This window comes from Alexandromys fortis, unplaced genomic scaffold, assembly GCF_014885135.2.
Source record: "Alexandromys fortis isolate MF-2015 unplaced genomic scaffold, M_Fortis_MF-2015_v1.1 scaffold_0, whole genome shotgun sequence".
Taxonomy (NCBI): Eukaryota; Metazoa; Chordata; class Mammalia; order Rodentia; family Cricetidae; genus Alexandromys; species Alexandromys fortis.
Genome location: NW_026067949.1, coordinates 2,751,942 through 2,777,790, shown reverse-complemented (window position 1 = coordinate 2,777,790; position 25,849 = coordinate 2,751,942). Strand labels below are relative to the sequence as shown.

Here is a 25,849-nt window from a genome sequence, read left to right as displayed (position 1 = left end):
TCTACTGAGCTAGCTCCAGGACAGGCTCCAAAGCCACAGAGAAACCCTGTCTCGAAAAACCAAAAAAAAAAAAAAAAAAAAAAAGGAAAAGTTTTCAAACTCTCATTTAAACCCTCTCAATTTGTCACAGATTTTAAAAATACTGTTATAAGATAACACAACTGAAGTTTCATTTTATATAGCAGCATTGACCTAGGGAACTTCATACGCAAGAGTTTTCCTCCAGCAAACTGCACTTGTGAGATTCTGAAGGTGACAAAGGCAAAGAGTGCTCGCTGATCGTGCTATGTTTTGACTTCACGGGAACCCCAGAGTTCTCTGGACCATACTCTGGGTCTTGCAGCCTGAAGGTGAAGATTGTGTGGCCAGCAGGATGGTAATCAGTTCCCTCAGTTCTGCTTTACTGATGAACTTTGCAGTCTGCCTGTGAGAGGTTAAACTAGGACCCAGCACCAGAGCCCCAGGACACTCCAAAGCGACAACTTCACGTCTTCTCTTTCCTTTAAGGCCTTAGCAACCTCCTTCTGCTCCACTGGACTGCCAACCACCTGGCCTAGGCTCAACCTCACCGGCTGGATGGATCCTGTGCGCGCGCAGCCCAAAGCGTCCCTCGCTGCCCAGAGACAGACCCCGCCCCTCCGCGGCTCCTAGATTCCTGGCTTCCGTGGCAACCGAGCCGCACCATGACCCCGCCCCCTTGGACTAAATGATTCACGTAAGTTATGTTATCAGAAAAAAAGGACAGAGAGCAGAACGTCTGACAGCTACTCTTCTCCAATGTGGATCCACATATCTCGGAAGACATGCTGCTTTTGTATCCTAGCCAATGTCTCCCGCGACTACACCGCGACACCCAGCCTGCATTTCCCGTTCTACCCCCCATTCGCAGCCTGGTGGTCGGATCGGGGGCGGGGCGTAATGCGAGTGACGCACGGGGGGAGGGGCTTTATGGGGGCGGAGCCCCGCGGGGGAGGGGAGGAGGGCAAGATGGCGGTCGGTGAGTGATTCTGCCTGGGTTCCTTCAGGCTTGAGGAGACGCCGGGGCGGGGGTCCCGCTCGTCCTGCCTGCTGGCCGTCTCTCCCCCGCCCCCGGAGGCCTCCTCCTTTCCTTCCTCCAACTTGGAGGCGGGCCAGCATCCCCGGACACCATGTCAGACTCTGAGGAGGAGAGCCAGGACCGGCAACTGAAAATCGTCGTGCTGGGGGACGGCACCTCCGGGAAGGTCAGTCCTCGGGCAAACCCGGCGACCTGGGCTGCAGGATCCACGGCGCGGCCAGGCCGGGCGGGCCCGTGGGGAAGCCGAGCGCTGTCCAGCGCCGCCTCCTGCTCAGCGGTCCCGCCGACTTGGCCTGGCACGCCTTGGGCCGCGGCCTTCCTCGCGCCTGCGCCCTGCGCGCGTGCCCGACGTCCGCCCGCCAGGCTTGACCCGCTCCTGGGGTGGGCCACTGCAAAAACAGACACAGACCGTGACGATGCGCAGGCCGAGCGCGCTCCGTACACCGTAGCTGCCCTTTCAGGGTCCCATCTCACTCCAGTTCTGCCCTTGGCACCTGTCAGTTCATTCAATGGGTGTTCCCCGAGCTCCCGTGGTGGGCGGGGTGCCGGGGGTCGCGAGGACCCCTGCCTTCTTAACCTAGCCTTCTGCGACCGTTGGTTGCAGGAATGAATGGGCTCGTGCGGGAGAATACCCGCAGGCAGTTAGTCCCCTGTCTCCTAGGCTGGAGTTCACCACCAGAAGTTGGGAACTCCTGGAATGGGATAAACATTGTCTCTTTGCCTGGTGGTGCTCGGTACAGAGAGGGTCTCTAGGCGTCATCGAGGGCTGGTGTTTACCAAATAAAGCGATGCACCCTTGTCTGGGCACCCTCCCAGCAGTCGCTCCAGTTGAAACCACGACACTCTTGGGGAAGATAGTTAAAGTTAGTTCTTCTGCGCAGCCAGACTCCTCATAGAAAACCTCCCTCCCGCATCAGTCACTGGTGTCGTTGGACCTGGTTTCTGTGGCGACGGCTTTTGCATCATTCCCGGAAGGAAACTAGGCATATGCTTTCGAGCTTTGGTGCTGAAATTTGGGTTCCTAGGGCCGCTGCGGAATGTTTAATTCTTCTGCAAAATTTTGGAGTCTTAATCCCGTTCTTGTTTTCCCAGGATACTTTGCTGTAGAGCACTACCTCGAATAAAACAGTTCAACGTGATCATATTTTTGTGCAAAGAACAGAACTTGGCTGCTTTTCTTTAGGAAGTGTATGAAATATTGTACGCTTAAGCTTTTTGAAAAAGCAAATTGTTGTAAATCAGCATTGTTTCTAAACTTTCAGCAAAAAGATTATTTTATGGATTTCATTCTTAGCTTTTTTTTGAAGGCCACCTTGTGATTTTACCTCATAAACTCAGTTGCATTCTATTGAACAACCGAGCTTACTTTTTTACATTTAAAACCATGACACTTCATAATACTAGTACATTATCTAAAAGACCCCCAAATTACCCAGTAAGTCAACATATTTTATTTATTTTTGTATTTAAAATTTAAATATACCTCCTCCAATAAAAATAGTTAATATTTGGTCGTGTCTTTAAGGTTTTGATTATTTGTATCCCAATATTTAATAAATGCTGAAATTTACTCATAGTATTATATCTATATTTTAAAAATTTAGCCAGTCATAACTTTATTTCGCCTTTGTTGCTAGTTTACTGTAATTAGTTTTTACTTGTTTAAAGTTCTGTCCAGTGTTGAGCAATTATTTCCCCGCCTCTGTATGGTTGGGTTAGGGTTATCATTCTGCATTGAGGAGTGAGTGGTCTTCTTTTATGGTGCTCTGCCTCAGTCTTTGTCCTCTGGATTAGAATGTCATAGCTTTTCTCTGTCCTGCTATACTTTCTGAAATGAGCTGCTGAACTCTGCCTGGGGATCTGTTCAGCTCTAAGATTATTGACACCACCATTCTCATTGTTTAACTGTCCTTTCTTTTATGAAACTCAGCCTCGTTTTCATTCTTATTTGTATCCTGTTTAACTCTTCAACATTTTTCTAATGTTTGAACTATCAGTATTTTTGTAGCCACAGGCAGAAGCAAGAAAGAACAGCATTGGGAAAATAACAGTTTCTGGAAAAGATGTTTACTATGTCCGTCTAGTATCATGTGTTGTTATTTTTTGTCTTTCCTGGTCTGTTTCATATTTTCAATTTTCTTAAGATTTTTTGAAGCAAGCTTTCTTTTTGGTATCATAATAAATACAGCGCTATCTCAGTGTTAGTAATTATATAGTTTGGCTAAAAAATATTTCCAAAATCAACACAAATACCCTATATGTATGTACATCAGTAATGAAATAAAAATGTCTCAGCTATGGTAGCCGGTTGTTCACTTTAAGAAGAGTATTTATGCAGTGTCGTGGCAAGTCACTGAATATGAGTAATGGCAGTGAGGGTAAAGAACTGGAGAGGAAGGAAGTGCCTCCCACAGATCCAGTCGATCCTTGTAGCAGAATGTGAGGCGGTTTGAGAACCTACATGAACACTATATATGGCTCATAACCTAGTTTGTTATTTTCAACTTCAAAATCATGTGATTTTGGGGCTTTATGTTTGCCTCAGATTTTTTATCTGAAGGCAGGGCTTTTAAATCTGGAAATTTTGTTCTCAAGGAAAGAACTTTACTCAAAATTTTCCAAATATATATTTTATTAGTAAACGAAGTATTAGTTTTCATTATTTCATTTTTCAAATAAAATTTGCTTTGTTATTTTCGTTCCCTGGCTTTGTGCTTTCCCGCTTGCACTTGCGTCCATTTCTGAATGTTAATGAATATAAAAATCATAAAATTTCTTAATCTTAAATGAAGGTGAAAAATACTTCAAATAAAATTATGCTGTTACATGTGCCTTGTTTTTCCTTGGCTTTTAAATATTTAACCATTCATATGTGAAACATTTGAGATACTTGCAGTACTGTAGGTAATGGTATTTTTCTCTAGACCTCTGAGCACCAGGCTCAATGGAATAATTAAACTTGACTGAAAACCAAAAGATCTTTAAAAAACAAATACTTACCTCTTTTATTCTGGTTTTTCATTTTGTTACTGCTACATACTTCAATGAAAACATAGTGAGTTTATTTATAAACGTCTGGTTGAATGTCTTACATATGGGATTGATTAATCAATATTTGATGCAAAATCTTAGACATTTATTGTAATTACATTATTGGAATATTAAAGAGTTTGGAGTTAGCGTCTGCAAATTGTCCTTTGTGGGAAAAATATGGTCCTTGTATTAAAGAAATTTAACTCACCTTGCTAAAAGTACTTGAAATATGACCACGTATTATTTAGAACTTCTGTTCTCTTTTCACAGTTAATTATAATGTGCTATCTTGGGAACTTTATTCTGGCTTTTGTTATTTTACTAGTTGACTTCAAACTTTAACTTTTAAAATAAAACAAGTTTTGTTTCTCTCTCTCTCTCTCTCTCTCTCTCTCTCTCTCTCTCTCTCTCTCTCTCTCTCTCTCTCTCGTCTGATAGCCTGCCTTGAAGCTTAAAGCTTAGTGGAGCTTCCTTTTTCTCCTTTGGGGTAGACTTTCGAGTAAGAGTGTGCATTCGAAACATTTCCTTTTGAGTTTGGAGTTATTTTAGTTGTTACTAGAAGTATTTTGTGTGCTGATAAGAAATGGCTCTCTAAAGAAAGCCCTGGAGTTATACTACCTGTGACTTTGTAGCACTGTTTTAGATAGAGAATAATATTTTGCCTGCTTCCTGCTAATCTCATAATACTAACTTTTTATTTAAATTGTACATATTATCATGACAATTCTGTATAATTATTTTACTCTCTAAGTATAGAGAAAAATGAACACAATGTTTCTTATAGGAAAACTGAAAGGTTTTACAAGTAGCTTTCTCTTCCCTAATCTGTACTTCTTATTACTAGCTAATGGTCCAACTATCCTCAGACATTTAACCTTAGAAGGAAACTTTAAAGAGTTCTCTGAAAGTCTTGTTGAAACAATTTGTAAAATTTTGATCTTAATCATCTTGTTGCTTTAGTTGTATTTTGAATTTTCAGGGTCTAATTTCCATCAAGGAGGAGCTTGATGTCAGGGGACTTAATGAGCTCTAACTGATTAGATTAGTCTATTGTTTCCACTGCTAGTTGTAGGCAAGTGGTGTGTTCCTGGTGAGAGTGTCTCTCTACCTTTTTAACTGATTTAGAGCTACTGAAGGTTGTTTGGTAATTAATTACTATATAAATCTTAAGATTACTTAATAAGCTTTGTAATGGTCTTATGTTTATATTTTTAAGCAAATAAATTAATTTCTCTATTCTGTACATCCATTTTTTTTTTTAGACCTCCTTAGCTACGTGTTTTGCTCAAGAGACTTTTGGGAAACAGTACAAGCAGACTGTAGGACTGGATTTCTTTTTGAGAAGGATTACCTTACCAGGTGAGAGACTGTAAAACCTATGACATTGCATAAGTCTCACTCACAGGACAACCTTTCTAGGTATGAAACTCAAAACCTTACCTGTGTGAGGTTACATAGTCTCATAAGAATATGTACAGCAATTTAACTATCATTAGCATTAGTATGAGAATATATTGTCCATGGGGTAACAAAAAGTTTATACATTCTCCTCCATTGCTGTTACTGGCAACTATGCAGTTTTCTTTTCTGAGTATAAATAATAGTTGCTCATAAAATTCCAAAAGGCTTTTCAAAAATTAAATGCTATACATTTCTTGACAGCTATTGTATTAATTAAATGTGAAAAAATTGGGAAGGATTTAAAAATATTATTTTGATTAGTTTCTGCTTTAGTTTTTTTTTGTTTGGAACTTGGAACAGAAGTATAATGTAGCTATGGAACTTCTGTGCTCTAATATGTGAATGCTGTTTTATGCAAGGCAGCATGAAATTGCTGGCATTTAATAGACCACTAAAATTCAGGGTCCCTAGGCACTCATAAAAATACAGTTTGAGCATTCACGATGTTTCAGTTCACCATGCAAAGAAACTATTTAGATGCCAGTTGCGGCACATTTTGTGGGAAATACAGGGAAATGATAACACAAAAAGAGTCGTTTATGTTTTAGGTTAGTTTCTGAACAATTAAAGCTTTAAAATGTATCCATTCAATTTCAGTGATTAAATGACATGTTTCAAATATTTTATTAAAAATAGTTATCTTGATTCATTTTATAAACCATAACCCTTCTTTCTGTAAATTAAGTGGTTGCCCTTGTAATATCAGATTCCTATACTGAAATGTGAACGAGTTTCAGTATTATTGGAATTAGTTTCTCTCTCAAATGCCCCATCTATTGTTAACTTCCTATGGAAATTATAGAGTTTTGGGTTATTGGAGATATTCTTTCTATCTCATTACTATTATCCCTGATATATTTTGTGATGGTTTATGTTTGGATCTCAATTTAAAATGGGTTAAGTGATGCTACATGAGAAAAAAATTAATTTTCACTATTATTATTCAGAGGGTTAATGAGAAGCATATGTATAGTTTGTTCTTTGTTTTATTTATATATATTTTTTATGTATTCAAGATTGAAATACCATTTTAGCTGCACATTCATAGTAGAATATACACATAGGTTATGCTGCATGCATACTGAAAATGGGTTTGTGCAAGTATGTCTTAGTGATGCTGGTTATTGGATACAGAGAGCCTCAATATAATACTTTGTTATCAGCTATTTTGTTGGGATGGTTATATAGTCAAAGCACCAACTTTTCTCATTAATTTTGTTCAAATTTTTATTTTTTTTAGTTGAAATGCTGAAATAAAGGAACAAAAACTTAATAAACATTAATTAATGGACATTTTATTTATATGATATTTGTGATGATTTCTGAACTGCTGCACAAGTTACCAGCTCAAAAATTGACTACTTTGTAAAATATTGTTGATAGTTTTAAAATACAAATTTTTAATATGTTTGGTCTTAGGAAAACCTTAGGTTAAAAATGGCATTAGGGAATGTATGCTTTTAGAAATATATGTTTTACTTTTCCTAATGAAGTTTGATGAGCAGATTTTTAGAAAAATAATCACATTTTTTAGGAGATAGTTTTAGCAACTTAATGAACTCAAACTTATAAATATTTCATTTTTAAAAAAATTTCATGTATTTTGATTTAATATTTAAAATTATAAAATATTCTATAATAAAATATATTCTTTGCATGCTCTAAAACTAATTTCAATGCATTGTCGTGTCTAAGGTTTGATTACTGTTTTCTCATTTGCTAACTAAAACATTACTGAAAGCATCTCTTGAATTTATGGTAATGTAGCATAGCGTGTGAATCTAATATTTGTTATAAGTTTAGTCACATTGTTAGGGCTGTAAACTCTATGTGTGTTTATTCACATTTTCTTCGTGTAAGCTTTCAAGATCATTACTTTGCAGATACTCATCCATTTTAGTGTATTTCACAATCTGGTATGCTGTATAGTCTGGATGCAACCACTGTGCAGATTTTACTGCTTAAAATAGTGTATCTGTTAGTCAGAGATTCTGCTGATAGAGCTTCTTAAGAGCCTTAGTCAAAATACCTTCAGGAAGCTGTGGTACAGTCCAGTAAACAGCGTTCTACTGTGAAAAGGATTTCTGAGTCTTTGGCACAAGAAGTGGGCAGTCTTGTGTTTTGAGTTCCATCGTGACTATGTAGCACTCTAAGTAAGGTTAACCAAGGCACTAAGTGTACTTATACAAGGTCACTGTTGAATCCCTGTGGTGTCTTTGACTCATACCAAATGCAGCTTACTCTATTTTATCTTTTAATATAAATGCCACTTCATTTAAACTTTTTCTGGTTTCATGTCATTTCCTATAGAGGACAGGAATTTTATAGTAGTTTGCATTTGATATTAGAATGCTGACAATTTGTTTAATGTTCTTTATTTGTTAAAAATCTGGTTTAGATGGATTTTTGATTTTAGAAAATAGTACATTGCTTAACCAAACATAATTCTATATGTTATAATTATGTCATATTAAAAATAATTACTATCATATGGTGTTCCTACAAAAACTTAAATGAAAATAAGTTTGAATCACAGCTTTACATTATTTTGATCCTAAAATAGAAAATATCTATTTTATTTTCAGTTTTGTGTATTAGTAAGTCTAAAGTTGAAATGTAGATGTTAAATATTTTTCTAAGTATATGAAATAACTATGCAATATTACTCAGTAATTTTTTTTGCTAGTTCTTTGCAAGCAAAGTTATGTGTTACTAATAATTCTATTGGAATTCAAAGTTATATCTTAAAAAAATAAAATGCAAACTAGTAACAAGAAGTATGTATTTAGAAAGAAAGATTTGCAAATTACCTTCAATACATGAATGTAAATCAAGGTGGCAAATAATTACATATTTGAACTAGGTCCTTAAATGACTGCACCAGAATTTGGGAGCATACATTGAAGAGTGTTCCTGAAGCTATAGCAGAAATATTCATAATGTGTAATTCAGAGAGGCTCTGGATATCAGAATGAAAAGTAGGAGGGAGGGGAAAAAACTTCATATCTGATTGTGAGGTTAAGCAGTAGGGATTATTGGGCCTTGAGGAACTGGGATTAAAGACCTCTTAGTAATTACTAATGCGCAGCCTGAAATCTTGCTTTGAGCATTATTTTGGGGACCGCTGTCTTTTGCTATAAACCGAGGACTGCTGTTTTGCAAGTAAAATGAATAGACTCTTGCCTGTTGGATGCAGGCTTTTAGTGACGGCTAGCATATTCCCACCTGGTTAATTTGAGATGGCTTCTGAAAAGACTGGTTTAGCTTCAGTTTTCACGAAAATTAGAATTCTAAGAAATTAGATTTATATGGTCTGTTGGCCGATTCTTAATCTGTGATATTTGTATTTCAAATTCATAGAGCTTTAAGAACACTTTTGTCATTACTCATAGCATTGGAGCTGTGTGTGTGGCAATGATCACGGCGATAAACTTCAGTAGCTCTCATTAGTGCTAATGGATGTTCCTCCTGGACATCTCTGCACTGTGGCAGATGGAACAGATCTACATCCAAATAATGGAAATCTTGTAATACAAGTCCACACAAACCAAACTGAAGTGTAAAACTTTGTGATTAATTCACTATTGTGCTTTCTTTCCAGCAGTGTAGTCAAATGATGGAACAGACATTCTCTGATTTTAGTGTTTTACATTGGTTTAAAAATTAAAGTTTAAAATCTGTTTTATTTTCCAGGAGAGATCATTTTTTCAGTTCTAAGTTTTAATTTCAAAATTTTCTGATTTGTGAATCATTCGGAAGGTACCAGTTCTGACTTTGGAGGAAACAATATAATTTTATGAGGAAAAAATGTTCAGCTAATATATGATACATAGTTTTTGACTTGCATAGTTTAATAATTAGTTGTATTGTTAAGAAAGAGGAGTTTGCTTAATAAATTTGTGTTCATGTCAGTTTTTTGCAAAATGCATAAATTGATTTCAAAGACTGCCTTTTAGTCCTTTTGGATACCTTTATGATGCTTGTAATGGGGAAGAACACTGGATATTTATGAAGACTTTGAAGTGCACATAATCATTTGTTTCAGTCATCATGTTTTGTACAAAATATAATTAGTTTGTAAATGCTGTTTTGGGCTTGCATAAGCTCTAACATATATATTTAAGAGATTAAATAATATAAAAACAATTATTGTGTTTATATGTAGTAGCTGGCATTCAAATTAAAACTTCATTTGAGGTAAAATTATGGGTGAATTTTATAGTCTGTTACTTGTTGCGTTTCAGAACACATAACACAATTGACAGCACAATTCATGTGTGATTGGGTAGGTTATAAAACTTCCATCTTTATTTTAAAAGTATTTTTCTTTCTCTATGTATATGTGCGTTATATTGTTCTAGTATCTGAAAATATTTAATTTTGTTAAGGCATAAGTTTTTAAATTAACGCATACAGTAGTTCATTTTTCTTTTTTGAAGTGGGTCTCACAATGTAGCCCTGGCTGTCCTAGAACACTTTGAAGATCAGGCTGGCCTCCAACTAACAGAGAGTCTCCTGTGAGTGCTAGGATTAGAGAAGTACATCACCATGCCTGCCACTGAATTTTATTTTATACTAAGTGAAATTATAAAGATGTTTCCATAGAAATAAGAGGTAGAGTTTTTACCACCATTTGTTTGACAACATTGCTTAGAGTTTTAAACATCTGACATGTGAACTTGTAGAATAAAATACAAGTTGACATTAGATTTTATCATTATTACTCAGGGTTCTGTGATACTGTGCTTAGTTGTTAGATTGTTAGTCTTTCATATTCCTATTTTATATTATTTTTATATTCTAGGAAATTTGAATGTTACTCTTCAAGTTTGGGATATAGGAGGGCAGACAATAGGTGGCAAGATGTTGGATAAATACATCTATGGAGCACAGGTATGACGTGAGTTCTATGATTATCCTAATATTTTAAATACTTTCCTTACAGAAGCATGCAGGTACAAATTATACACACAGATTTTTAATTTTTCTTTGTACTTTATTTTTTTATTTTTTTTTGGTTTTTCGAGACAGGGTTTCTCTGTGGCTTTGGAGCCTGTCCTGGAACTAGCTCTGTAGACCAGGCTGGTCTCGAACTCACAGAGATCCACCTGCTTCTGCCTCCCGAGTGCTGTACTTCATTTTTATTTCATGTGTTTGACTTTCTGTTTTGGCTTGCATGTAAGTCTGTGCATCACATGCATGTGGTACCTAAGGAGGCCAGAAGAGGGCATCAGATTCTCTGGGACTAGAATTACAGATGGTTGTGAGCTACTATATGGGGGTTGGAATTGAACCTGTGTACTCTGGAAAAGCAGCCAGTGCCATCTCTTTTGAGAGTTGGCTATTATTATTATTTTTTATTTATTTGTTTTATTTTATTTTATTTTTTTGGTTTGTTTTGAGACAATATACCACTGTGTACTTCTGCCTGGTCCAGACTGGCCTGGAACTCAGAGGTCAGCCTGCTTCTACCTTTCAAGTACTGTCATTAAAGGCACATGCCTGATCTGCTAATCTGATTTTTGTCTGATATGTAGAGATTGATTTTATTTGTGCTAATTCTTTAGTTGCATTTTTTTCTAGACTACATTTGGAATGATTTGGTGGGAATTGGAAATCTCTTTAAAACTTGCATAAAACTTACCTTACTAAATTTTGCTGTCATTAGTTGAAAAAATGCAGTGATTTGATTATGTGACTACTATCAGTAAACTGAATAAAAAATATTGAAGGGGGTATTTCATTTTAAGTTGCAAGTAACAAAAGATATACCTGTCTATCTTTTTGACCTATGTATTGGCTTGCTAAATATTTATAATTCAGACTAATATATGTAACTTTACTCTGGTAAACTTTATTTACCAGACAAATAGATAGGATTATATGTATGGAGTAATGTAATAGTTCAATATAATAATGGCGTGTTTTTAGAGGAAAATCTATGTAGAAATGTTATTTGAATAGTTGCCCTTTTTTGGAAATTTAAGTTTGTAACAGAATGATTTATGTTTGTGTCTTTTCTTTCTCATAATATGGTCCAGGCAGTCTTCAAATTCATGTCAGTCCCCTTCTGCCTCACCTTCCAAGAGCTAAAATTATAGGTGTGAACCACTATGTCTGGTTATAGTTTATGTTTTAGTATAAAATTATACAAATAGCAAATATACGTGCTAGCAGCACACTTTAGAAATTATTTCATTTTAAAGATATACCATAAAGAGTAGTTGCTATTTTAATGCTTTGGTGGGTTGTTTTTTCTTTTTTTGACAGACTTTAGGAATGCTGTAATGCTTTTTATGTCATTGTCTGCTGAAGTAACATGTTTGTAGACAGGTAAAGAAGTGCATGGAACTTACTGAGCACTGACCTAGGACTTGTGTATGTACTTTTTATTTTTGCTTTTGATTCTGGTTTTAATGTGCATCTTCTCCATCATCATGAGATATGAAGGTAATTTCTAAATGTTCATGGTTATTTATTGGAATTTGATGTTTTAGGTATAGAAAGCATAATTTGGAGTTGGATGGTGGTGGTGCATGCCTACTAACACTTGGAAGGCAGAAGCAGGTGGATCTCTGAGTTTGAGGTCAGCCTGATCTATAGAATGAGTTTTCAGTACAGCCAAGGTTTCACATAGAAACCCTGTCCCTATAAAGCCCCAAATAAACAAAAAGCAAACGACAAAAGGAAAGCTTAATTTGGTTAAGTGAAACTACATTTTTTGTTAAAAAAATGAATCTGTAGGATAACGACAGTACTCCACTGTACACAGTTTGACTCTTATCAGTTGCCATGGAAAGTGGAATCTACTTTTCTACAAAATATTGAGAATTGTGACGGTTCTGGAGACAGGTGTTTTCACTTACACTTGTCTCTTAAAACTTTCTTTAAAATTTGTTCTTTCTGCATTATCTTGTTTCATTTGTAAAGTCATTCTGCTCATGTGTCACATTTATACTTGTGATTATATGCCCTGATAGTTTATATATATGCACTTTTTAAAGCTGTAGCTTAGATATTTTTTTGGTCCCTTTTTGCGATTGTTTCTAAAAATTTTTTACTTTATGGTGCTGGAGCATCAATCTTACAGTCTTATACATATCAGGCAAACACTGTTCCACTGAAGTGTATCACTAGTCCCTTTTCTCTATTATTAAACTAATTTTGTTTAAAATAGATATTAAGCAAAGGAGAAGTAGCTGGATGGAGCGACATCGGAAGCCACAGTACTTGTTTTACTTAAGAGAATGGCTAAATTGAATTTGAAAGTAGCACATCTTTTTCTCCTTATCCTATAAACTATATCTACAGACCAGATACCTTTTTTATTTTTAATAAAAATTAAGACAGTCTCTCTTCTAGTGATGTTTGACTCAGTATGTCACATAGAGCAGCTTTAATTTTTTTTTTAATTTCATTGTGTTTTTGTGTATACACATGCCATAGTGATGTGTGGAGGTCAGAAAACAACTTCATGGAGTCTTCTTTTCTCACCTTCCACCTTTGTGTGGGTTTGTCTCTTGGAGCTGTCTTTTATGATAGACAAATAGAACAGCACTTTAGGCATCATGGGACAGATAATATAAAAATTAATTATTTTCTTCTTTGCTTTAAAATTGTACAATATAGTGTATATGAATTGGATTCTGTTATTTTCTTTTCTTTAAATCATGTAAAATATATCATATAAATTATTTAAAATGTATTACTTTTATATAAAAGTAAGTATTGTGAAAGTCACAAAATATGCTACCCATTCTCAGGTTTATAACTTACTATATGCATAAGATTATGCAACCATATCCTTAAGTTTGTGTGTCTTTTATATTATTATTATTATTTGGTTTTTCGAGACAGAGTTACTCTGTGGCTTTGGATCCTGTCCTGGAAATACCTCTTGTAGACCAGACTGGCCTCGAAATCACAGAGATCCTCCTGCCTCTGCCTCCCAAGTGCTGGGATTAAAGGTGTGTGCCATCACTGCCCGGCGTATCTTTTATATTATTACATAATTGCTTAAAATGTAAGGGTGTATAATATGTCTTTCAGGATTTTGTTTGCTTTTGGTTTCTTTTTTTTTTTTTCTTAGACAGGGTTTTTCTGTGTAGTTCTGATTGTCTTGGAACTCACTCTGTAGACCATGCTAGTCTTGAACTCAGAGATTAAAGGCATATGTCACTAGGCCTGTTGCCTAAAATTCTTATTTTTACTTTTTTGAGAATTCTTTGGTTTGGTGAAACGAACTTCATTTCCTAGAAGAAAGTGAGTGTTAGGTGTCTTCTTAGAATGTGCCATGCATAGCTCTACCTTGATGGTACATGTTAACCAGGTTTTCTTTTGCTGATGTTTTATCCACATTATTTATTTATTTGTTTGTTTATTTATTTATTAATTTATTACGTATACAATATTCTGTCTGTGTGTATGTCTGCAGGCCAGAAGAGGGCACCAGACATCATTACAGATGGTTGTGAGCCATTTTTTGGTTGCTGGGAATTGAACTCAGAACCTTTGGAAGAGCAGGCAATACTCTTAACCACTGAGCCATCTCTTCAGCCCCCTTATTCACAGTTTTATTACCAAGCATGTACCCTGCTATGCTAAATAACAGGGTAGTACAGTGTTTCTGAGAAATTTGTCCTAAGAAACTTGGAATTCTGAGAAGATGAAATAAATTATCATAAGTTAATAATAATGTAATAACTTTTTTGTGCTCTCCAGAAATTATAAACCTAAATAATATGTAGAATACATAAAAATACATTTATCAGTTAGGCTGTTTGGTTAAAATATATGTAAATAATATCCCTCAGCCAAGGATGCCAGCATCTGGGGAGTGTTACTCTTTACCAGACGTAAACTTTTTACACATACTGTCATGACAGTCTGTTTTTAGGATACCAACCTAATATGCTGCTTTGCATTCTGGTTGAGGCTTTCTAACTTTTTCATTATTTATAGATTTATGTTACACACTTCTCATTTATCTTCCATAAATCTGGGTCATTAAGCTGTAGAGCATTACTTCTTGTGTGCATGTAATTTTTTTTAAACATTAGTATCTAGGAAGAAATTTATTTGAAAGGTAGAAGTTTACTAGGCTTTAGATAAAATTGATTATTTTACCTTCCTCACTTTTTCTCTTAGTAACATTAAAGTTTAGCAAAAGTCCATTGGATAGTGTACATTGAAACCAAGTGAACTGACCTCCAGAAAGAATTAAGATATTTTGATAAGAGCTAGTTTCAAGAACTAAAATAAGTCCCAGTTAAATGCCTGGATTTTAAATTAACTGTAAAATGTCTAGAAGTCTTCAGTAAGAAGTTATAGGCTATTTTTCCTAGTGGTTAGGAGCAAATACACAGTACATAGTGTTTAGTGCCCTGTAACCTGTGGCTAACAGAGGCTAATAACAACCTCAGAGAAGGACTGGATGTTTCATTTTCGTAGCTCTTTCCATCCTGGAATCTAAGTGGTTTGCAAACAGTGCTCCACTGAGCATAAACTCAATGAAGTGTAGTCATTTGTGAGGTAGAACACAACTACTCTTGTGCATCAGTGCCCTACATAGCTGAGCCTGCTTGTTAACCATCAGCTAAATGATTTGGTGCCAGCATGACTCGTAGGGACAGATTATATCTAAAAATTTGACTCCCGAAACCTTCTGCTACCATTTACTATGATTTTTTATTGGTTATTTGCCAAATATAGCTTTATTTATAGCCTTCATTTACTGGCATTTCTTTAATTTTTTTATTTGCAACTTTAAAAATTAAATTTAGACTGGACGGTGGTGGTACACACCTTTAATTCCAGCACTCGGGAGGCAGAGGCAGGTATCTCTGTGAGTTCGAAGCCAGCTGGTCTGCAGAGTGAGTTCCAGGACAGGCAGAGCTACCCAGTGAAACCCTGTCTTGAAAACTGCCCCCCCCCAGGTTAAATTATATTATTTCTGTCTTCCCTCTCCTCCCTCCAATCATTTCTATTTCTTCTTTCTTTAGCTCTCAAATTTATGGTCTCTTTTTAAATTATTATTATTATGTATCTATAAATACATAAATATATAAATGCAATGTCCTGAGTCCATTTGTAGTATTATTTTTATAGGTTGTAAGTATACTATATTGTAGCTATTGCATTGTATTTATGTTTTAATTAATTTCCCTGTGTAATTGAAAAATGAGGTAAGTTATTTCTCTTGCATGTTAGGAAGAAAAAAAATCCTCTGGATTTTAAGGTGTCATTTGCCAATTATAATAAAAATAGAGAAAAATTTATTAAGGATATGAAGTATTGCCACCAATGTTTGTTACTTCTAAACAGTGGTCAGTTATTACCTTGAGAATTCTGTGCGTTCAGTGTATTTACCCATGCTTATTAAATACATGCAAACAAACAACTGCATAAAGTAACCTTATAATCTATGTAGAAAAAGTCTTGAGCAAGGAGAAGTGGTCATATCTTTTTGAAATTAGAAGGGAATGTCTAGTACTGTGAAGACACTGGCACATTGAAAGAAGCATTTCTTGAAGTTGAAATCTGATTTACAAAGGTTATTTGAAAGAGTTGGGAAGGAGAGGAGCTACTGGAGGCTGAATTAGGGTGCGAAACAGAAGGGTGGCCTGGGCATAAAGACAGGAGAAAGATGATGGCAAGTGAGTGGTAAAATGTGTCTGGGACAGGAGAAATGCTGATGGCTTTAGATGGCCACAATGCTCAAAGAAAATTGGATTCCATAGTTTACAGGATCATTCTGGGACTCCAGTTGAAGTTAAAATGAAACTTCTCAGAAAGTTGTATTTGTGACTAGGAAGATTCTGGTACTTTTTGGAGGGAATAAGAAGAACCCTAGATTGACTATTTATCAAAGAGACTCAATTTTGAGGGTCTTCCTGAGGAACTGACTACCCAAGAGGCTTTTTGGGTCTAAGGCTGGTGGTAGAGACCCTGGGAGTCAAAAAATTTGGTAATGAATGTTAAACTTTTGGTCCATTTCACCTATGATACCGAATTTGTAGCCATAAGGTTGATCATATATTCTTTGATATATATGATGTCAGCTTGATGACCTTTTTTAAAAAACTTTTTAAAAAGATTTATTTATTTATTTATTTATTATATATACAACATTCTGCCTCCATGTATGTCCACACACCAGAGGAGGGCGCCAGATCTCATTACAGATGGTTGTGAGCCACCATGTGGTTGCTGGGAATTGAACTCAGGATCTCTGTAAGAGCAGCCAGTGTTCTTAACCACTGAGCCATCGCTCCAGCCCCTTGATGACTATTTTTTATATTCATTCTGCTCCTGTCATTTGTGTCTTTCCCCTGTAATTGCTTTACTGAAGAATCTTTTTTTTGTACTATTTCTCTCTTTTAAACTTCATTGATTTGTGCTCTACTTTTTATTTCTACTCCTTTTCATTTGCTTTAGTTTGAAATTGCCTTTATTTTGGCTTCCTATCATGGTAACTTAGAGAAGAGATTTTTTGGCATATGGTTCTAAAGGGTTAAAAATCCATCACTGTGATGCTGCATGACAGTGGGTGACAGGCACAGTTGCAAGGACAGGAAGCTGAGAGATTGAGCACTTCTCTAACTGCAAACACAAGCATCGTCACCAGAGTGGTGGTGATTTCTTGGCAGAGCCCTCAAAGAGCAAACTTTTGACTGTTGTGTGCTGATGTTCTTTCATAAAAGAATGGGATGGGAGAAGGATTATTGGATCCTCAACTGAGATTCCACACCTGTTTGCCATTTGTACACAGTTCTGTCCTAATTGCACATGGCCTCTTGGTCTTGGAAGGTATTAGAGTATGGAGTATGTAGAAGGTTAACTAAAGGGACACTCTATCTATGTGGTATGGGAAAGTCATCATCTTGGCTAAAGGGAGATCTTCTGGTAATATGGCTGTTTCCAGGCTTCGAATGTTCCTATAATACCTCATCCACACTTTCTAAATAAGCCATAAAACCTCATTGATTCCTTAAATTGGATTTCAGTGGAATACACTATATTTTGTCATTGGTGCCCCTGTGGATGGGTAGAACTTTGTTTATATCACCCAGGGAAAGAGTTCCTAAAGTAAATGCCTTATAATTTTCTATTGAATGATAAAGTGAGGTGAATAATAAGAATTCAGGTAAGTGGGCCTTTGGTATGAAGTTTTATGTTGCTTTAGCCCTGAATGCATTGTTCCCTTTCACTGACAGCTGTAGATGCCAGAGATATCAAGTCCTCTAGTGTCTTTGTTTATTTCATCCCAACCTTTTTAGATATTTTGAAGAACTCTTCTCATTTGAAATATTTGCTTATAGTTGCTCTTATCCCAAAGTTCTGTTAGTGCTAATCTTTTAGTGGGCCTCAGATCAATGAGAGAATGGCTAGAGGAGTTGGAAGTTAGAAACTTTCCTCCACCCACAGGATCTAATGCTTTGTAGGGTATTTCATTGGTTACCTTCTCCATGTCAGAACTGGGAGTGGACCTTTCCTTCCTCTGCAAGTTTCTGTGGGTAAGTCCCATGAAAGTGGTGGCGGGGAGGGGGAGAGTGATCTGAAGAGTGGGTTGCTGAGAGTCCTTCATGCTACAGCCAGGCAACAGTCTTTGCAGGTTGTTTGCATTACTGTGTCCTACATTACCATCCCCAGCAACTTCTGATCCAGGGAAGTGGTTCTGTCTGTACTCTTTTAATTTACTATGCTTTCCAGGATTCAGGGCAGTGATTTGTCCTTTAATCTCAGTTCTCTGATGCACTCCTGAAAAAATCTGATTTTTCTGTTGTAAGGTCAGAGCTGATGATCAAAATTCTTTATGTATTAGAAGCCCATACTCCTCAAGTTTCTTTTGTTTTGTTTTTATATCAGATTTTCATATTTTTCAGTATAACACTAAAGGTCACACCATTAATAATTATGGTAAGAATAAAGACAGAATAATAAATGTAAAAATCAAAATGTAAATGTCAAAAGTGTTTTACATTTTATTGTGTTGAGAATATTTGGGTTGAAGGATAGCTAAGTTAGTGAATGAAGTATAGCTAAGTTAGTGAATGAAGCTTTTTTTTTTAATTGAGAAAAAAAAATTTCTGCCTCCTCCCCGCCTCCCATTTCCCTCCCCGCTTCCCTTTTTTCTCCCCCTCCACCCACTCCTCTCCCCCTTCCCCTACTCCTCTCCCCCTCCCTCTCCAGTCTGAAGAGCAGTCAGGGTTCCCTGCCCTGTGGAAAGTCCAAAGTCCTTCCCCCTCCATCCTGGTCTAGGAAGGTGAACATCCAAACAGGCTAGGCTCCCACAAAGCCAGAACATGAAGTAGGATCAAAACCCAGTGCCTTTGTCCTTGGCTTCTCAGCAGCCCTCATTGTCCGCCTTAGTGAATGAAGCTTTTTATGAGTCTAAAATGATTCAAAATAATATCTGAAAAAAAAATACATTAGTCTAGAGTAGGGATTGGCGACTTTCCTATAGAGTGAGATGTAAGTATTTCATAGAGGCCTCCCAGGTTTAAATCCTAGGTTTAAGGGCATGCTCCACTGTGCTAGCCATCAGTACATGGTGGCATGCATGTTCTACTTATATGTGTTTTGTCTTACACAGTTGTTGTTCCATCTTGGGCAAATATTTTCATGTATTAGTCAAAAGGTTCCAGTATTTTAAGGATTAGTTATCACTATGTCTAGACTTTATTTAATTAATGTACAGTACCACAAAATTACTATGAGAATGTGATTCACAGTGAGCAATAAAAATCATGTACAGTTATATAAACTACTAATTTTCAGTGATCTATTTGGTGTTTATTTTTATTCTCTTGATCATATAGGTCTATTAAATGTTTTAAAGGTGGGACAGAAAAATAATTGTTCAGATTAAGTAGATGATGTTTCCAGGCCTGAAATCCAAGGGTAGGACTCTTTCATTAAACAATAAATGCCATCATCCACTTCAGAGGGAGGTAGAGTCAGTAAGGATTGGCTGTCTCTAAAGCTCAGTTTTGTAGCTATATTCTTCAAGAAATTGAGATTGCACTTCTTATTTCAAATAACTATTTTAGTTAATGACCAGAAATAATCTTGGAAGAAAGAAATAGATGTTGTTACCAAAATAAATCAGAAAAGCAGTTTTGTGTAAAATTATGTAACATTTATATTTTTGTTTTATATAGTTCTTATTTAGCCCAGGTTGGTCTTGTATTTAGTATGTAACTAAAGCTGGCTTTGAACTCTTGATTCTTTTTACTCTGCCTCCCAAGTAGTGGTATTACAAGTGGATGCCACTTTGCCTAGCAAACTTAGGTATTCTATTTAAAAATTTTTTGAGACTGGGTCTTGCTCTGTAGTTCACTGTATAGTGGAAGCTATTATCAAACTCAGAACAATCTATCTGCCTTAGTCTTTTTAGTTCTGGGATTATAGCTGTGAGTCACTATATCTGACTTTAAAATTACAGATTATTGAAATTGAGAAGGATCTTAGAGACCATCAGAAATGTAATTGTGTGATTCATTATGTTATATGTATGGGCATTTTGCCTATATGTTTTATCTGTATACCACATGTAGTACTCTGAGAAGCCAGAAGAGGGTGTTGGATCCTCTGAAACTGGCATTACAGACCAATGGCAGCTGCCATGTGGGTGCTGGGAAGTGAACCCAGGTTTTCTGGAAGAAGAGTCAGTGCTCTTAGTCCTTGAATCGATTCTCTAGTCTCTAGAAATTTACTCTTAAGACAATAAATAGGTGACTTAAAGTTGTTTAATAAAAGCTCAGCACCAGAAGATCATAAGAACAGCCAGTTTGTTCTAGCTTTAGAAACTCAACTCTTAATTTTTGACAGTTTTTGGGAGCAAATTGTTGAATACACTCATGATTAATTTTTTATATAAACTAAAAATGTTAAGAGTTATTATGTGGTCAAAATGAATTATCTACTAATTGCTCTAATTTCTGTTGTCTGGGATCCCAAGGTTGCTCACATTTATAGTTTATGGGTAGGGTGGAAATGCTAGTTCAGTAATGTCACATTGACAGCAGCTGCAGTGGAACTCCCGTGTTGTATACTTACCTGTTTATATATGTAGTTTTCCTGGAAGACTGTATTACTTGAAGCTCAGCATTCATATCCTTAGCAGTCAGTAAAGTGCATGGTATAGAGTCTGCAGACAAAAGCATTTAGTCACTTAGTCCTTGACTGATGTCCCGGTTCCATTTGTTATCTGGCTGGATCCTCTTGGTTATTATAACCTTTCTGTCAACAAAGTGAGGATAATAATACTAATCACTGTAGGTTGTAGGGATTGGTATAAAGATCTAGATCTGTGTTTGATACATAGCAGATTCAAAAATAGTTATTTTAACATAAGAAGTAGGTATGAATGCCTTGAGTGACTTATCCTGTAAGCAGAGCTTCATATTAAGTGTTTTACTACAAATTAGATGAAAATCAAGTATGTGGTTTTGTTATTTTTATGTATGAATATATTGGAATATAATGGGATAAATTATAAAGGAATATAATATGTAAGAAGCAGAAAGTAACCCCTCTCTTATATTTAGCTTTTCTTGGACTCTTATTACAGTATCATGTCCAGCTTTACATTGCTCATTTTAAAGAGGATGTCAAAAAACTCTATGTAGTGTGTCCTGGGAAGAATCAACAGGCATGATTAAAGGGACAGAAAATAGGCCCTTTGAGGCAGCTTTAAGGAACTGAGTTTATTTACTCTGGAAAGCAGACTGGTAAGAAGTTACTTAACTGTCTTCAAGTATACGAGGGCTTGTTAAAAGGAGGACACTCTCCAGTTGTTCTCTAAATGCACAGAGGACCAAAAGAGGAAATCCACACTTTATTTAAAGAAAATTGTGTTAAACGCTAAAATTGCCCATCAAGGGACATCATGTATCATGGAATCTTATTTCTGAAGACATTTAAAATTGGAGAAGCAGCAGATGGTTACTTATTGAAAAGTTTAAATGTTTGCCTTGTGAAAGTGAGAGGTGGGGTTTTATTCTTTGCAGGTTTTTTTTTTTTTGAGGTGATAGAATTTTCTTATCTTGAATCTACTAAGAGTTCTTCAGGTATCTTATATTGGGAAATTACTTAAAATTTTTGTAAAACTATACCTTAGTTTCAGTGTTTATTGTGAATGGGATCATTTGACATTGTTTCTACTAATAATACATTTAAGTTGAAATTGTCTTTTATATAAAAAACACAACTATACTTTACAGTATACCTGATATATTTGAAACATTAAGAAGTATTGTTATTATTTCAAGAGTATATTATAAATATTCTGCACTTCTTTTCTGACAGGGAATCCTCTTGGTCTATGATATTACAAATTATCAAAGTTTTGAGAATTTAGAAGATTGGTATTCTGTGGTGAAGACTGTGAGCGAAGAGTCGGAAACTCAGCCCCTGGTTGCTTTGGTGGGCAATAAAAGTAAGGTGATACTACTTATTTATGTGTAGTGAAGTTTATATGCTTCTGTAGACTGTGTCTTTCCACCATTTGACATTTTGAGACTTGAGTTCCCAGTGTGTGGTGGTTAGTGGGGGATATAACTTTTACTTACTCACTGGGTCATGATAGTGGAGCCCTCATAAATGGGATTAGCACCCTTATAAGAAAAAGAGACATAAGAGAGAGAATTTTTTTTCTCTGTGAAATGAAGACACAGAAAAAAGGTGACCATCAAATCAGGAAGAGGACTCTCACTATTATCTGCTGGTACTGTCATGTTGAACTTAGCAGTTCCTGGAGTTATAAGAAATAATGTTGATTGTTCATTGGTCTTTGGTATTTGTTATGGTGGTCTAAGCAGAGACTTAACAAAGGTGCTTGACTATTTGTTGATCATTTTTTTCCTAAAAAAATATTCAATGTCTGGGAACAGCATTTTTGGAGTTTAAGTAGAAAATTATTATGAATATGAGTAACCATCTAACAACTTTTTTTTTCTTAAGTGACATTTAATCTCTGAAATTCATAGTATACCATATGGTTCATATTGCAGTCTAAGAAGTAACTTTCAAACATGTGAATTGAACCACCATTTCAGGCATTACAGTGTAATTTTAAGATATCCTTTACTATTCAATAACTATTTTGAGGCTTGCTCTGACTAATTTATCTGCTGCTTTTGTAAAGGTAAGTTCAAGACTGATAGTGTATATTTTGGCTTCATGTGGTTTTTTGGGAGGTTTGTGGACTGTTAAGAACAGCAACACAAATTTTGTGACACTACAGTACAGCTCTGTCCCAGTGGCTTTGAGACATCTCATTAAACGATCTTGTATTCTAAAGAAGGAATAGTGCTTACTGAAGTTTAATTATGCCTCATTCCCATCTTTTATAAACTTTTCCTGAATTTTTAGTGTTTATTTCTAAAATGCAGATTATTTTTGGAAGAGTATTGTATTAGGGAAAGGTTATTTTTGGAAGAGTATTGTATTAGGGAAAGATACAGTCCTTGGTAAAAAAAAAAAGTATGGGTAAGTAATTTTTTGAGATCAGTTTCTTGAACTATGATATATATCAAACAGAAATCATAAAACTGAACCTGGGACTGTACTACTATTTGGTTCATTGACCTGTAGTAATTTTGAAAAGAAGACAATAAGAGGTTTTAGATACATGAGATATTATGGTATAATCTGATATTCTCCAGTTTACTTGAGGTCAGAGAAATAGAAAATGAACTCAAATTATACCATGGAGGATTTAGTTAGGAACTGTTTCCTGAGTACAAGGGTTGTTAAGTCAGTGCCTATCTATACTGCCAAGAGAATTATTTTCTCTAAATGTCTGAAAAATGCAATACATTTTTCTCTGTAATTATTTTAGGAAATAGTCTTTCCTAAAGGGTGAACTAGATTTCTGAATTGTGTAGTTTTACACACTGAGATGAGCATTTAATTTAATCCCTAGTTTAAAACCATTACAAACAGGTGTGAAGCCATTTCTTTGCAGAGTTTAAAATAGTATTGTCAGCTGTCTAGAAAAAAGTATAGCATGTCACAAAATGGCATGGCCTTTGGTAGAAATTGTAGTGTTTTGTTTTTAGCTTTAACTAAGAATTACACATCTGTTTTATAAGTAATTCTTTTGGAGTGAATCATTATTTTTAGTTCATTGAAATCCCCCTTCCAAATAATAGGTTTTGGTCACTTTGGCTTCTATTTCTGTGTGCAGCTTTTCATTTTAGATGATAATTTCTTGGTCAGTTGTCATGTTACCAAAGCACTGACTTATACTCTGCTTATACTTTTGTTGGAGGTTTCCCATCACCATATGGGAAGCTGTAGATGAGAGAGGGAAATTGGGATTTGTTTTCATTTCTTCCAGGGTATGATCTAACCATCATCTGAGATAATGACATAGTAGTATATAATTATATTCATTATGCTATATGTTTAGGTTATCCTGCGACATCCACCATCATTGGTTAATGTCAACAACACAATATTAGACTAGGTGAAATACTAGTCTATGCTTGTGTTGTTATGCCCAGGCATTAAAAATAAAAAATAAAACCATATATAAGTTATTTAAATTTTTGCAAAAAATTAATAGATTGCTGTATTTGATATTTACTATTATTAAAAATTCACAATTTTTACCTTTAACTTAACAATTATCCCATATTTAAATGTATTTATAATATGTCCCTTCAGAACAATATATAGCAGAGTATATTATAGTCACAAAGACTATTATGTAAAACAAAGTTTATAAGTGAGCATTTCCTGGCTGTTACTTACTGTTTTTATCTGTCACTGACCCAATTTTATGTGATTGTATAATGAAAGATTATTCTACAGTTAAACCTATTAAGTCTTTAACTCTCTATCTACTGAATATTTTTTAATTTGTGTTCCAAAGTTGATGTTACATTAGTTAATGTAATCGTGTATTTGTATTTTCTTTTTGTGAATACAGTTTTATTAAAAAGTAGTAAAATTCACAAAAGACCACACTTTGTCAAAGCAAGAGAAACCTGATTAAGAGCAGAAACTAGATCGTTACGTTCTTGTTTAAACATGGTTACCTTTGCTTGAAATGTTTTTATCTTCTTTATTTACATTTATTTGTTTCTTTTATTGAAAATAGATTATTTTAAACGTAACTTTTAATTGAATCTTTGGGAATTTCACATTATACACCCCCAAGCCACTCATTTCCTAGTCTTTAAATATCCACCCTCTACCCTTGTATACCCCCCCAAGAAAATAAAAAATTAAGAAAAATTAGAAAAGAAAAGAAAAAACAAACTCAAAAACAACATCAAAACCCAAAAACCCTTCTATCTGACCTCTCTGGGCAACAAGCTGCTCCTTTCTCAACCACAGCATTCTGTTCATGTCCCAGTCCACTCTGCCGTCTTTACTGCTTTTCCATCATATATGTGCTATCACAGAGATGTGTCATGCAGTATACCCTTCTGCTTAAACAGCTTTTCTTGTGAATGTTTATTGCAATGAGGCATTAGTCAATTTCAAGACCTCTGGCCTTTGCTACACGATCAATACTAGACCTGCATTGAGACTCTCTATTAACTGTGCCCTGAGTTGTGGCGATCCTGTGGCAATGGGTCCAAAGGATTGACTCTTTCATATGCTTCAGCAGCAACTCATAGATGGGGAAGATATTGGGGTGGGCCAACTAAAAATCTTGTCTGGGTCTAGATAGTAGCTGAGTTGGCCAGCCGTCCAGGTCTCCCGTGTTCACACCATTGGGGCTTGCTGTGCTGTCCCTATACCATCAGGGCCAACTTTTCCATTCCACCCAGGCAAGGGTTAGGGCCAGCTAGTGCAGCCTTTGGACATCAACATGGCCTCAGGCTGTAGTACAGACCGAGGACATCCTTATAGCCTTTGGTAGTAACAGACTATGAATACTGACATAGATCCTGGCTGCAAATATGACCACAGACCCAGATAAGGCCCTTAACGGCAACATAGACCCTCACATCATCACGGCCTCAGGTGGGTAGCTCAGGCCTCTCACATTAGGTTGTTCTTCACCTCCATTACACCTCCAGTTCTTCATAGTGCCCAAACGACTCCACTTCTCTTTCTTTCCCATTTCTCTGTCACATACTTGTTTGCTTCCTATTCAATGAGGGCTAGACACGGCCTGGTGTCTAAGCTCTTAGATTTTTTTTTTAATTTTTATTTATTTATTTATTTATTTATTTATTTATTTATTTATTTATTTATTAAAGATTTCTGTCTCTTCCCCCCCGCCCCCTCCCCTTTTCCTCCCCCCCCCCCCCCCACCCCCCCCCCCCCCCTCTC

At 35.9% G+C, this 25,849-nt stretch overlaps 1 protein-coding gene across 6 annotated transcripts in view; it reads left to right on the top strand.

Annotated features, from left to right (window-relative positions):
* The first annotated feature begins 965 nt into the window (after positions 1 to 965).
* Rab28 (RAB28, member RAS oncogene family) overlaps positions 966 to 25,849 on the top strand; it is a 101,796-nt gene continuing 76,912 nt past the window's right edge. For 3 of the 6 annotated variants that reach the window (XM_050150192.1, XM_050150195.1, XM_050150196.1), the window contains exons 1-5: positions 966 to 1,223; positions 5,353 to 5,449; positions 10,356 to 10,444; positions 17,995 to 18,066; positions 21,863 to 21,992. In XM_050150192.1, coding sequence (XP_050006149.1) covers positions 1,149 to 1,223; positions 5,353 to 5,449; positions 10,356 to 10,444; positions 17,995 to 18,066; positions 21,863 to 21,992 — 463 coding nt within the window. In that variant the 5' untranslated portion in view covers positions 966 to 1,148. The remainder of the gene's footprint in view (positions 1,224 to 5,352; positions 5,450 to 10,355; positions 10,445 to 17,994; positions 18,067 to 21,862; positions 21,993 to 25,849) is intronic. The other 3 variants (XM_050150193.1, XM_050150197.1, XM_050150198.1) reach the window with 1 other exon arrangement.